Genomic DNA, 14,246 nt, shown 5'->3' on the forward strand with positions numbered 1-14,246 from the left:
TGGCGATGACAATATACACCCACATTAAAACTATTTCACATACTGCTAACTGATAAAATAAGACCTACACATTGATAAAAAGAATAAAAATTAAAGAGTACATAAATGTTTATATCAAAATAGTGTGTACTTGAAACCACTATTTATTATCAACACTTTAGCCAATTACACACCAATCTGATTAAAATTATTCGATATATGACCATTTGTATGTTAGACCCTCTAAAACACTTCCCAATTTTTCTATCACAGCCTTAATCCAGTGAATTGGCGAGTGATGTCACAAGGACTACACACCTTTTCACTGTATACTCAAGTTGATGTGGATTGACAGCGCGCTTCAATTAACAAGCTGGCTGTAGTAATCGTTACCTAAGTTATAATAAATTCTATATACGGTAGCAGCATTGTTAATGACGGGCCTTTCTTGACTGGTATTGTTATGCATTATAACTCGTGATTGGATTATAATATTTTAGAGTAAATTCAGGCAAGTAGCCAGCCTAAAAATGTTGGTGGGGGGGGGGGGAGCAAGGGTAGCTGACTTCCCTTGCTCCCCCCCCCCCTCTCTCTACGGGCCTGAAATTCTGAAATTAGCTAATGCCACATTATCTTTAATTGTATGACTGCAAATTATTTGATAAACACCATGTAAATTCAAAGTTAATATAAAGTGATAAAATAAAATGGCATGGCAATTCAATTCACAAAGTCTGTTTTAAAAACCTTGTGTTTTTTCTGCAACATTAAACCTTATTTTAATCCAGTCGTGTGACGGAGATCACAAAATACATGTACAGATGTCCTGGCTTTTATGATGATCAAGAAACTCAACTTGGTTACCCAATCAATAATCTTTATCTCCCGACTAATAAGGTGATAATTAATTGGTGAGATTAACAGAGTGCTATTTGCATTTTGATTTGTTCTAAATTATAACATGAAATACCAATGAAACATAACAATCATTTATCTTGACAAATCTTGTCTGAATTGAAAACTACTATAACAGGATCACTCTAAATATTCTTAATGACCAATAACATAAATAATGCAAATGTTGAAGAACTAAACTTATATGATTATTAATTGAAACCAGTTTGTTTTGTAAAAGCTGACATAATCAATTATTTATATTAGCTTCATTGATGTTCATATATTAGCGGTGTCAATAACAATTTCATACACATCTTGTTTTAATTGGAAGCCTTTTATTGTATTAGTATTGTTGGCTTACTCCAATATATTCTGATCAAAATGATACAGGAATATGGCTACAGCAACTGTTTTGGTTATGGCATTTATAAAACAAATTCTAAAAAGTTAAATTACTCTTTTAAGCTATGCTAATTTGTCCTGCTCAAATTTCATATATTATAAAAAAAAGATTAAGGAATCAGTCAGGCGTTAATGAGTACACATCCAGGCTGTGTGTATGGTCATTATGGAATTAAAATTTCTTATATCAATTTGGTCACTGCGATGTCACTGGCGTTTAAGGGGTTTAAAAGTGTTTTCGATAATTGCCAAAGTCATTTTTACGGGAGGTCTACAACTTTGAGTGAAGATGGCTCAATTAATTCTAACCAGATTGGTGTGAACTTGATGTAATGTGTATATAGTAACCACTTGCTATATGTACATTAAATTTTGTTATGCCATTGTATGTGCTCTTTAAACTATAAGAGAAATGTGACTAAATGAAGCAAAACAAAACATGATTATTTTGACATATTCACTTTTAATCCTACCTAGTACTGTTTAGTCTTTGTCCAACTAAGTGACTGATGAAAGTAATATTATTTAATACATAATTACATTTAATAAAACATTACAAAGCAAACCACTTCTTTTACTTATTCATATGTGATCTAATTTTTAAAGCAACAGTGTATGATTAATAATAACAATATGTACATGTATATATTAGTACTCCATGCATTGAGGCATGTTCATAGGGCACACACTTTAAACATTTTAAGAAGTCCTGAAAACATTTCTCAAATATAAAAGTTTTACGTCTTGCTGATTTATCTATTAATTTTAAATAACAGTGTATCAAGATACTGTAAATGGTTGATTGATGATCAAGATAATAAAAATCTATGTTATGGGATTGGAAATTTTTCAGAAAATTATAAATCTTTCAATTTACATTGAAACTTTTAATTTCACTGATATGTAATTTAAAGAGGAATTAGAACTTTGAATATGACCATTCACTTATATCATAGGTGTTCAGATTAGGTTGCATGAAAAATGTGACACAAATCTGCCAATCCATTGCAAAGATGGAGATGAGTCATTCATAACATAGGCTATAGAGGTCTTCAAATGTTCAGCGTATACTTGAGATCTAAGTAGGCTAGTTCTTGGTTATTGAGTAATTAGCTGAGTTTTGACTAGACTAATTTTGAACATAAAATTACATTAATTTGAACGGTGAAAGTTTTAACGCCTCTGTAATTATCATGCAGTAAACAGGGAGTCTAGAAAGGAAATTGCTTTAACATCATGCTATATTAGTTGTTTACGATGCACATAACATGTTTTCATTCAGCCATTTGAAAAATTATTCACAAATCAAATCTACAACAAAATGTAATATAGTTTTTACCTTGATGAGTTTCTAGAAGACTGGGAGCCAGATCTATCACCACATAACATAGTATAATACTATAAATACATGTAATATATTATACAAACAGGTTTAACACAATTTTTATATATCAAATGAAATTAAATGAGGTATAACATCCTACCTTGCTACATCGACTGGGCTATTGAAGACAGGCAGACGCTATACAATGTGAAGGGAAATTTTGCATGGACAGCCCACTCATTTCGAATTCAAACTGTCTAGAGTCCATTTACTTGCATGCCAACTTGTACAAGGGACCTTAGTTTTTGGTACCATCCAAACAACTAGACACTGTCCTGCACCACTGACAAATATGACAATTCACACCTTGTGATTTGATACAATATATTACTGAACGGTTAATCCCAAAACATTAATATAGAATACTTACATCATCACTTTGATGAAAGAGAGGAAGAAAGGTGTTCTCTAATAAATCATAGGCATGTTCATAAGCCCTAAAAAATAATATTATATAAAACAATATTTCGATAAACATAATATACAGTTACGAGATAAGTTCCTGTTTTGCATTTAGAGGGGAGTTATTGTGCAACAGACATATCACAAGTTCATTAGGTACCCCAGTCATGTTAGCCCTGAAACATATCTTTAAACGAATATTCTCCATTAGTATTTTGAGGAATTATCTAGTTTGTATGTATTTATAACTATAATAAATTTTGCAAGTTAATGCAGCTTGACTATGTGACTGGACAAGATTTGTTATAACAGGTTGAGTTTGCTTTAAACTTTATGTCCCTAATTAAAGTGATTTTTAGTGTTTATAAATTATGATCTACTTTTAGCTATTTATGGTTATCCATTGTTACGAATGTCATAAATAAAGATTTCCCAAGATTTTATGAAGTGTATTATTTGTATCCTAACATCGATGTTAAGAAATTATAGAAGAGTCACTGCCCAATAGATATTGAATATCAGTCAATCAGAAACTTTAGATTTGAAATACAATGTACATGGATGGCTTTATCAAAATTTTTGTGTAATGGCTGCCAATTGTTTATTCTTCTTCTTCAAAGTCCAAGGCAATGATTAATATTAAATATCAATTCTCTAATTTCTGGCATAATTCTTGTAAAATGGTGTTTAGCCACTAGGTATAAAAGTTAAATAAAAGCATGGATTTATCTCTACTACTTACTGAAACATGGTAAATGATGTTCGAAGACGTACAATCTGTTCTGGAGGACTATTAATAACTGTGATATATAGAACATGTAGAATATAATTATCATTTAAAAAAATAGTCATCCACCATGACTTAAAACAAAAACAAATATTCTTGTTTTCTATGATGGTTTTACATTTAATGATACAATCCAATCATATTCCCCATTAGAATTAGTTGATAAATCTCTTCTGTTTTTTTTATACGAATTTACAATTCTGTTATTTTAAAATGAATTGAAAGAGAGAAAAGAATTTGTCGCCATGATTCAACCAACTATTATATATGAGCAGTACATGAATACTGTGGATTTACTCAAAATATGGATAAAAGTTAGGTGTTGTATAGGCATATTGACAGATCACATGCTGGTTTGAACATTCAAAATTAGAAAAATATAAGATTACCATCACTCAATTCATTTATTATCTTCTCACTAAAATTGATTCTATCAAGGGCATTCGGATCACAATAACTCTTATATAAATCTTTAGCCATACTATGTAATTCGACAAATTCACTCTGTGATACATCGGGACTAAGAATTCTTTTATTAAAATCCTCTACAAATAGAAAATTAACATTAGCATGAATAAAGATATATATATATAAAAAACACTATTACTTGACAAAAACTTCTGTAAATTAACATTTTGTTTCAAATTTTAGCATATGTATACCTAAAAGAGCAAAAGTTCATGCAAACATTTTGGAACCTAACGTTGTTTAGTAAAATTTGAATATTGCACACTATCTAGAGTAAAACAAGGTTTATAAAGTTTTCAAATTGACCTATTCCTATATTCTTACTAAAGAATACATAGATGAAATGTAATTAGTTCAAACTTTAGTATAAGTAAATAATATAAAGAGTACATTACCACATGATAGACAGAACTGCAGAACATTAACAGCTGCTTCTTTCTTTAAAAACTGCATGAATGAGTACAATAACACCGGTTGTTCAAGTATATCTTTTAATTCTAATCTCAGACACTACAAAAACAATGTTAAAAATCTAACATGTAACATCCAATACCCATATAAAACAGGTAAATGTAACATCTATTATCCATATAACACAGAAAAATGTAACATCTATTACCTATATAACACAGATAAGTGTAACATCTATTACCCATATAACACAGATACCCATGTAACATATATTACCCATATAACACAGATGAATCCACAAATCTATTTCAAAAGGGTATGCACATCTATTATCTATTCCCAATAAATGGAAAAAAAAGACACCTTTTTTTATTTTGAAATACAGTAGAATCTGCATTAAGCAGCCACCCAAGGGAATTTTCACAACTGACCGCTTAACGGGAGTGGCCTCTTAATAAAATCTCGTTGCTTTTTGTGCTGACATAAATTAAATATTACGCTTGGATGCATTGGAAGCGGTAAATTTGGTCGTGGCTGAATCTTGCGCCGAACGAAAATTGTGCTGACAAATTAAATATTACGCTTGAATGCATTGAAAGCGGTAAATTTGACCGTCGCTGAATCTTGCACCGAACGAAAATTCTTTACTCAAATCTCGGACATAACTTCTGTAAACTTGTCATTTTGTACCAACCTTCGATACTACTGTCTACCATTGTGATGCATTCGATAATATTTATCCATTTTTGTGAAGAAAATCGATGAATTAATTTTATTTTATCAAAAAAGCACATGAACAAAAAAACATCGCTAATTTTATCACCTATTTACAGGGGGTGTAACTCTGTATGTAATATTATAGGAGGCGCTAAGAGAGATACTAGATGATAGTGACAAAACTCGGTACTTTTATTTTATTTAATCAGGATCAAATAATGTGTCGTTACGTGTGAAAACAATGATCAGGTTAGTCGTTTAATAAAACAAAAGATTAATTAACAGATAATCCCGGGTTGATTGTTATTTTTACATTTCTTTTTACCTGATCAGTGGGGGTCCAGTTAATTAACTACTACTCACCGGATTAGCGGGGGTGTTACAAAGAACGACAAGATGGTATCATTCAACAATGGTCGTTGAATGGGCGATGTTTTGTTGAATTTATTAGTAAAATAGTGACCGCTGGCCGCGTTAGAGGAGTGACCGTTGAATAAAGAGATGAAACAACAGAATTTCTACGGGGGGAATTTATCGTGACCGCTTACAAGGAGATGTCGCTGAATAGGAGTGGCTGCTCATACAGATTCTACTGTATAACTTTATTTCTCAAAGAGAAGGAAAATGCCACAATGGTTAGCGAGCTAGTTCTGTAATTCTGTAAGCACACACTGTGTTGACTCCTTGAATAAGACACTTAATTCCTGTATTCCCTTCGATTCAGCCGTAATTGGAGGGGTTTTATTGTAGTAGGAAAACAAATATTTATATTTATGCAGAGAAATGACCTCTAAAGGAAGTAAAAACCAACTATAAGTCCAGAGACCGGTATAATGAAATGTAAGCCATCAAATGACTCCTACAGCCAAATAAAAGACAATACAATAACATTACTTACATTTTTTTAAAGTTCATACTTACAGACATTGTGCTATCAACATATTGAGTAAATGTATAAAGTTAATACTTAAAGACACAATTTTATTAACATGTTGAGAAAATGTATAAAATTCATACTTACAGTCATGTTGAGTAAATATATAAAGTTAATACTTACAGACATTGTTTTATCAACATGTTGAGTAAATGTATGTAGAAATGGTACGTAGGGTGATGGTGGTTCTGTGGCTTCTGGTGGCTGAAAACATGTTGAGATTATAAAAGTTAACTGGTCCGCAAAACAGAAAATGAAAGAATGCATATAAGATGTTAGATGGCATCTCAAACCAGGAACTGTGGGAAAGAACAAATCAAAATACCATAGTTGATCCATCAAATAACAATGGATTTGACATTCTGTCAGATGCCCCAATTCAAACATTACATTTCAGACATTAGACTGGACTACACAAGCAAGCAATAGAGAATCAAAGAAAGTAGCAATGGACAGTAATCGATGGATATCTAATATGAAGGCTTTATGTTTCACTGGGAATGGAAAGGACTAAACAAGAAGAAATATAAATAAACAAGATTAACTTACCGGAGTATCATCTAGAAATATCAATATTAAATTATTCACCATATCCTGAAATAAATACCAAATTCGATAAAGCTTGTTTCTATATCAAAACAAGTGCATGTAAAATCAACAAATTATTATAGTAATTGACATCTTTAAGGAATATTTAGTACAAGGAATGATAAGTACTTACAGGATTAGCTATAGCATCCATAGCTGGTAATAAAACAGATCCAGCTAATATTTCTCTAACTAAAGTACACATACTCCTGCAATACAAAATAACAAACGAAGAGCATCAATTCAAAACAAAGTATATGCCATTCCCACCAAAAATGTAATAATTATGCTTTGAGACATCCTAGATAAGTATAAGAATTTAACAATGTTACTGGTATATTCCATCCATAATGCATTAAGACCAATACAATCAGCCGTTCAAATAGGGATCATAGTATAATTAGAGTGCTGTATAAGTTCCTTTTACTCAAAATTTGGCATGCACTCTTACCCAATGGGCTTTTGGGTTAAAGGGGGAGGCTACCCGAAAAGTTTTGTTCTGAAATTTTAAACTATTGAATTGAAAATGGTACAAGTAGATAGGAAATTTAAAAACAAGGGAAAACTAACATTAAAAAAAATTGTTGCCAGGGTAACACATTTTTTTTTTTTGGGGGGGGGGGGGGGGAGTATGAAGAATGTAGGTATACTATAACTCTGTATAACTAATTAAGATATCTTCACCAAATTTGCAGGATATAAAAACAAATATCTACGGCAGAATCAGACAGAAAGCCATTTGTTTCATCATTAATATTTCAAAAGTTATCAAAATATTTCTCCAAGACAAGGGGATCACGTGACTAAGTGGGTAAGACACTAGCTCGCTAGCCTGGAGGTCGGGTGTTCGATCCCTGCATTGGCCGAGAAAGTTCATCCAGATTTTCCGGCGTGGTACTCCCTTGTCAGTGATGCAGGACGGAGGGGCTGACAAGGAAAGCTGTCTAGTCGTTCGGATGGGATGAAAAACCGAGGTCCTGTGTACACAATGGCGTGCACGTAAAAGATCCCTTGTCAGTGATGCAGGACGGAGGGGCTGACAAGGAAAGCTGTCTAGTCGTTCGGATGGGACGAAAAACCGAGGTCCCGTGTACACAATGGCGTGCACGTAAAAGATCCCTTGGCAGTTGGAATTCGATATAAGAGTAGGCCGTAGTGCTGCTGTTCGGGCAAAATTTCCCTCATAGCACACTGTATGGCGTATGCCCGTCTTCATTAGCCCAGGTTAGGAGCAGAACAGTAGGACGTTAAAAACTCCATTTCATTTCATTTCATTTCTCCAAGACAAAATATTGTGGTGAGGCAAATGTTTTAAACACCATTTTCCATGAAACTATAAAAATTATACAGAAAACCGTGGTCTGGTTTTAGGGTTATCATTAGGGCCAGAGATATGGTGTACCTACGTTTTTCACATTTTTCCCCCCAAAATGAGTTACCTGGAAACAACTTTTTGTTAATTTTAGTTTTCCTGTGTTTATTACATTTCCTAACTACTTATGCCATTTTCAATTCAATAGATTTATAATTTCAGAAAACATTTTTCAGGTAGCCTCACCCCTTAATAATAATGATTCCGGATTAAATCATAAATTGATCCAGGATATATTTCTTCACAAAACAGGGATAGATTTATGTACACCATATTTTGGGGTTGGGGTCTTAAGCATACATGTACCAAAAATGTGATTAATAATTAAGCAATGTTATTACTATACTGAATTGTTTGATTTCATTAATTCTATTCTAGGCTATTAAAAATTATAAATTACTTCGAATGCAGAGCTTCTGGTTTAAGTATATATGGAAATAAACTCTCCACCAAACAGCGCAAATATTCAACTTCTGCTTTTCTACTCCACATTGCAGTGTGAACATCAGAACCTAAATAATCTAAAGTGGCTTGTTGAATATCTCTTCCATCTGAAACTATACATAGTATACAAAATATTTATATCAACTTAAACTTAAAGGAGCTAATTCTCTATTCTTTGGCACCTAGAAATGGACACCAATGGGTCGCAATGCATATATGTACTATGAAAGTATATATACTGATTTATGTTCAATCGTTTCTGTTTTTACTGTAATTTCTAATCAGTAATGTTCAGTGAAATATGTCCAAATTGAATGGCAGTCTACAGTAGTATTCTCCCGTGGGATATGTTTATTTAGTCGCTTCGTAACAAATGGCGCTCGAAAGCATTCTGGCACACAAATCGTGTGCCCATTTTAAAGTTTTCAATTTGTCTTAAATAATGGATACCATGGTTGGATGACAACATATATGTTGATTTAAATTGACCAATAAGTCGTGTTTGCAATGCCGAAGACTGGATGATATTGTCTGTTTCTAGTACTGTTTTTCCTTATCAAATAATTTGATGGAAAGGCTTCCATGTGCAAACAGACTGAATTAAAAGGGCAACAAGACGATAAAATATGCTGTCTTGTTTAAGGATCTGATGTACTATAGCCCTTTGATGGTTTTTATAACTAATTTGAGATTGCTTAAGGTTGGAATTACAGTCATGTGATGTATTTATACAATTCCCTTTATTTCTAAGTAGTTTTCAGATATCACAACAACTATTTAATTTTAACATCCCATATTTTCACAGTTTGTTATTTGCAAAGCTGGGATCGCACTTCATACAATGAATAACTGTCATACAAAATTCATGTTCTGTAATATGCCTGCATCCTTAAATAATAACTATTTGAAAACAAACCTTGTTTTTGAGCTTTTATACAGCAATCTAAATGTTGTAAAGCTGCCTTTATAATTTTTTCTGTGATTAAATTAGGAATATCAAGCTGTAAGCAGAAATCAAACAAAAATTCTTATATCTGGGGCAACGATTCTTGGATTAATAAATGCACAAATCATAATTTTGACAGGTAACATGTTTATTCCAATGAAAATATTTATATATCTTTTTAAGATTTTTAGATTAAGGGGGCAACAATCCACAACACTGATAGGCAATATGTTTGAATAAACACTCTAGTCTTCGTAAGGTTTGGGTTTCAGTGGTCATAACTTTAGATTATAAGTACATCTCTCTACAAAGGATCAAATCTATACACAATAATTACCTTTTTAGCTCTACGAAATAATACTGCTGTTAAAAATTTTATACTTGTTCTTAACTCTTCAGTAAATTCTTCATCTACACTTAAATCTCTAAAATAATATAATATCAAATATAAAGAATTAGACATTAATATATGAATATATGTCTTTATCTCCAGGGTTCAAATTACTTTTTGTAATCTTCTATTTTCAAGTAGATAATATCTTGTTGAAGCCCTTTTCAATGATTAAATTTTTTTTTTGAACTACATAAGAATTTTGCAACAAACGCGTCAAATATGAGTAGCAAATAGTACAGCTACACTGCTTGTTTTGCAATCTGATCTGGTATTGTTCCTCAGGTTTAAAGAAAATTCTGATTTATTATACAATAACATATTCTAATACAATGCATTATGTCTACATTGGACTTGCATATTATCAGTAATGGACCCAGATTTGGATTTATCCCAAGTAGACATCAATTTATTATATATTCAAGCTATGTCGGCATAATTATCTTGAAGAGTTACTCACTTGTACCAAGTATAAACAAATTCTTTCATGACTATTTCTCCAAACTGAAATAACAAAAAAGAAAGTTTCTAATAAATGTCAAGAAATTAAAGAGGTTTCGTGGTGTTCAATATTAATGGTAAAATGAGACCTAAAGATGACATGTCACTGGAGATTAGGGTAGCCTATTTCTTAAATATTTCCAAAGTAATTGTAACAAGCATTATTAGTTCATTTACCATTGCTACATCAGACAGCAATTATGGACAAACATTTTCATTGGTCTACCAGGTGTTTCTGATGACTTATCATAATAGTTGATACACCCCTTATGTGTTTTTACTCAATGTTCCATTACAATAACAGTTATACACCATTAGATTAAGTTTATTTGAAAGTAGAGTTCTTAAGTGGTGGACACACTAGCCGAAACATTTGTTTGAATCAATCAGCGCCGAAAATCGCCTAGTGTGTCCAGTGTCACCGAATCAAATATGATTGATATATAATCACCAAGTGTATCCAGTGTCGCCCCAATCAAACATGTTTGATATATTGCCTAGTTTTTAAAATCCATTAGCCAATCACAACTGATGTCGAGAAGTCACATGATTGTTTGAAGACATGGTCGCTGGCATGTTTTATCTTGTGAAGTGAAAAGTGATGCAATTGACTAGTGAATCTGATGGAGAATTCGCCTAGTGTTTCCAATCATTCGGCCAAATCAATTCGGTTGTAATTTGGTGCTTTTCGACTACCGAATTAGAGAAATTCTGAGTTAAAATCTATAGTGGACTGTATCAAGTTATAATAATTTATACAATGAAAACAACCTTTGACCCGGTTCCTATAAAACGTATCCTTTAAGATAACTAATCAATAACATTATGTGAAGCAATGGCTATGAAATGACAATGCCTGTAACCAAAGCTTCGAAAATATGATTTCTTCCAAGTAATATCATAATAACAGTACCTCTTCTAAAGCTTGATTGACTTTTTCTCTTATTTCAATATTTGTCCATGGTTGAAATGCTAGAATATTTAATTCAGGTCTGAAAAAGACAACTTTGAAATTAACACTTGATATATTATGTCTTTGGTCTTGGTAATACACACATATATAATGAAAATGATTTTTTTTTAATAAGAGTTCAAAGTATACATGTACAGTGAAGTATGTTAATGTTAAATCACACTAATTGATATTTGTCAAAATAGTCGGGATAATAAACATTAAAGAAAATCTCCCAAACTCTGTATGTGTATTCATGTACCTATGTCTTGGACAGTTTCGCTGACCACAAACCGTGCATACGGTTTTCATCATAGCTAGTTCATCATCACCATAATCACCCTGAAGAAGAATTGACTCAACTTTAGAAAGGGATTTAGAAAATATTTTAATTTAGTAAATTATCTAACTTACTACAAACTTTTTAATCAACTTTTATTTAAATAAATTAGCAATTTTGAAACTGTAAATTGATTCAGAGATGCATGATGAATGATGATCATAATTATATATTAACTTTTGTATAATAATTACCTTTCTTTTTCTGGAGTACATTGGTAAAAAGTTTGGCACAAGCATTTCGGCACTGAAATAGAAGTTCAAAAACATACGTGTACTGAGTACTTGTGAAACTACATATTTAAGTAAATACTTAAAATCACCTAGGGGACTGAATCTCTGAAGTCATAAATAAATAGGAAAAAGGATAAATAAAATGGCCTTCATCTTTTAAAAGAGATAATAGCAGATAAATTTAATTAATTGCTGATTTCTGACTCCATTTTTTTTTTTTTCTTTACAAAATATTAATATTTATTGTCTACTCTATCAAATTTGACATACACGATTTACCCAAATCCATCCAACCACAATTACTCCAAGGGTAAAGTTCAAGTCATAGCAAAATGAAGGGGTTTGTTCCCCTTTTCCTAGGAGGCTCAGAGGCAAAACCTTTTCCTGTTCAGTAACTTGGGGTTGACAGGGTATGATAAAATTAATGTATTCTACCATACCATCTATTACCTGAGTAAACAGTATGAGACAGCTACTCCTATTATAAAAGACCATGCTGCAAATAATATCTTAATATAGCTGAAATAAAATTTAAAAATGCTGTTTTCAGTATTGGCATGATTCATCCAAAATAATCCTTGTAATAATATTTTTAAATAAGACTCAAAAAGGAAAAATACGCACTTAAAACCCCTTTAGCAGAAAGTGTCACAGGTGTAAATATGACCTGTTTGAATAAGCAGGATTTAAAAAGGATTTCCCAGATATAAAAACAGTGTCAGTGAATAAAACTGTGTGACTGGAAGTCTCTAAGAAGGCTTTATCCTAATCCCAAGCAACTGTATTTCTGAACATTTGTAATACATTTTTTGAAAGGAATACCAGTAGATCCAGCTGTCAGGTGGAGCTGGAATCAAGCTTATTGAGTAGCAATCACCCATGGAACTGGATGTCTATAACTCAGCAGATGCATTATAGTTACGACTTCCTACTATAATTGCAATATTTTGTTTTTCCAGTTACACAATTTTACAGGTTACTGTGTCATAGTTAGTCTGTTGCGTTTCAATTAGCAACGTCTATCTGACCACTCAATGAAATTATAACAGCAAGCGCTTTAAAGGCATTATGTAGCTTTTTGACCATTTGTCTAGGCAAGTGGCACATATGAAATAGAGTTTATTGATTTCAATTTACAAGACCAATTTGAAGTATGTGTACAATATATGAATTTTTTCAGTCTGATTCAAATAATAGCCAATGATGAAGACGATTAACAGACTTTTATTGGCAATATATTCAGCGGAAGGGGGTTGTGGAAAGTGTACGGAATAGTACCACATGGTATTAAATTAAGGTAAATTGAACAACAGAAAATATGTCAGAAACCCAGCTGTAATCGACTATTTCCGGACATATTCATTTCAATACAATTAGCTTGAAGATGTATTCTAGTATTACAATAAGTGTAGTATTACAATGAAGTGTAGACCAGTAGGCACTAGGCTACACTACCTTACATTATATTATTAATTATTATGTACATTTGCAAGTGTCTGATAAAATTGGTGTCTATCCGAAAACGGGTTTGATGATGTTGAAATGAAAGGAAATAATGAACAACTTATATTGACAATGCATCAATCACAAGATCATTGACAGGACGTGTCAGTGGTGATGCTATCCGTGACCAACTCGACTGATGAGACAATTTCTTACCTGTAATATAGGAGTGTGAAAACAAGCAGAACAGCAACACAGGAGCTGAATTTGGAATGTTTTTGAACGTAATGCTTGATGATAAACCAAGGAATCATTTCCACTTTTGGATACAACAGAAATATAGATAAATAGAATAGAACAATTAAATCAAAAGAGAGAGAGAGGGTGTTGATGTTTACATTATTTTCCCTTCAGTTCACTTTTACAACTTATTGGTTAAAGAGTTCTATAAAGGGAGATAACCCTTCAAATATTGCGAAATTCAGGTGCTTTGAACAGCAGCTGTAGAGCGTTGGAAAGAATAATTACAAAAGAAACTTACAATAAAGTTTGTTGAAAAAAAATTTGTACCAATACTAAATATACCCCCCCCCCAACACACACACTCACACCCACGCCTGATAAGAGGAAATATACACACAAAAAGATCAACCAG

General features: G+C 32.2%; 1 protein-coding gene across 1 annotated transcript in view; it reads right to left on the minus strand.

Annotated features, from left to right (window-relative positions):
- The window catches only part of LOC126810350 (sorting nexin-14), a 34,452-nt gene extending 20,458 nt beyond the window's left edge, over window positions 1-13,994 (minus strand). Inside the window, exons 1-17 of the mRNA XM_050535354.2 lie at window positions 13,808-13,994; window positions 12,599-12,667; window positions 12,110-12,161; window positions 11,838-11,917; window positions 11,537-11,615; window positions 10,583-10,626; window positions 10,069-10,156; window positions 9,702-9,786; window positions 8,742-8,898; window positions 7,103-7,178; window positions 6,931-6,975; window positions 6,505-6,585; window positions 4,715-4,829; window positions 4,241-4,396; window positions 3,807-3,864; window positions 3,033-3,099; window positions 2,618-2,676 (exon numbers count right to left, since the gene is read on the minus strand). Of these exons, the coding sequence (XP_050391311.2) occupies window positions 2,618-2,676; window positions 3,033-3,099; window positions 3,807-3,864; window positions 4,241-4,396; window positions 4,715-4,829; window positions 6,505-6,585; window positions 6,931-6,975; window positions 7,103-7,178; window positions 8,742-8,898; window positions 9,702-9,786; window positions 10,069-10,156; window positions 10,583-10,626; window positions 11,537-11,615; window positions 11,838-11,917; window positions 12,110-12,161; window positions 12,599-12,667; window positions 13,808-13,905 (1,409 nt within the window). The 5' untranslated portion in view covers window positions 13,906-13,994. The remainder of the gene's footprint in view (window positions 1-2,617; window positions 2,677-3,032; window positions 3,100-3,806; window positions 3,865-4,240; window positions 4,397-4,714; window positions 4,830-6,504; window positions 6,586-6,930; window positions 6,976-7,102; window positions 7,179-8,741; window positions 8,899-9,701; window positions 9,787-10,068; window positions 10,157-10,582; window positions 10,627-11,536; window positions 11,616-11,837; window positions 11,918-12,109; window positions 12,162-12,598; window positions 12,668-13,807) is intronic.
- Window positions 13,995-14,246: the final 252 nt, after the last annotated feature.

The sequence above is a fragment of the Patella vulgata genome, chromosome 2 (assembly GCF_932274485.2).
Source record: "Patella vulgata chromosome 2, xgPatVulg1.2, whole genome shotgun sequence".
Taxonomy (NCBI): domain Eukaryota; kingdom Metazoa; phylum Mollusca; class Gastropoda; family Patellidae; genus Patella; species Patella vulgata.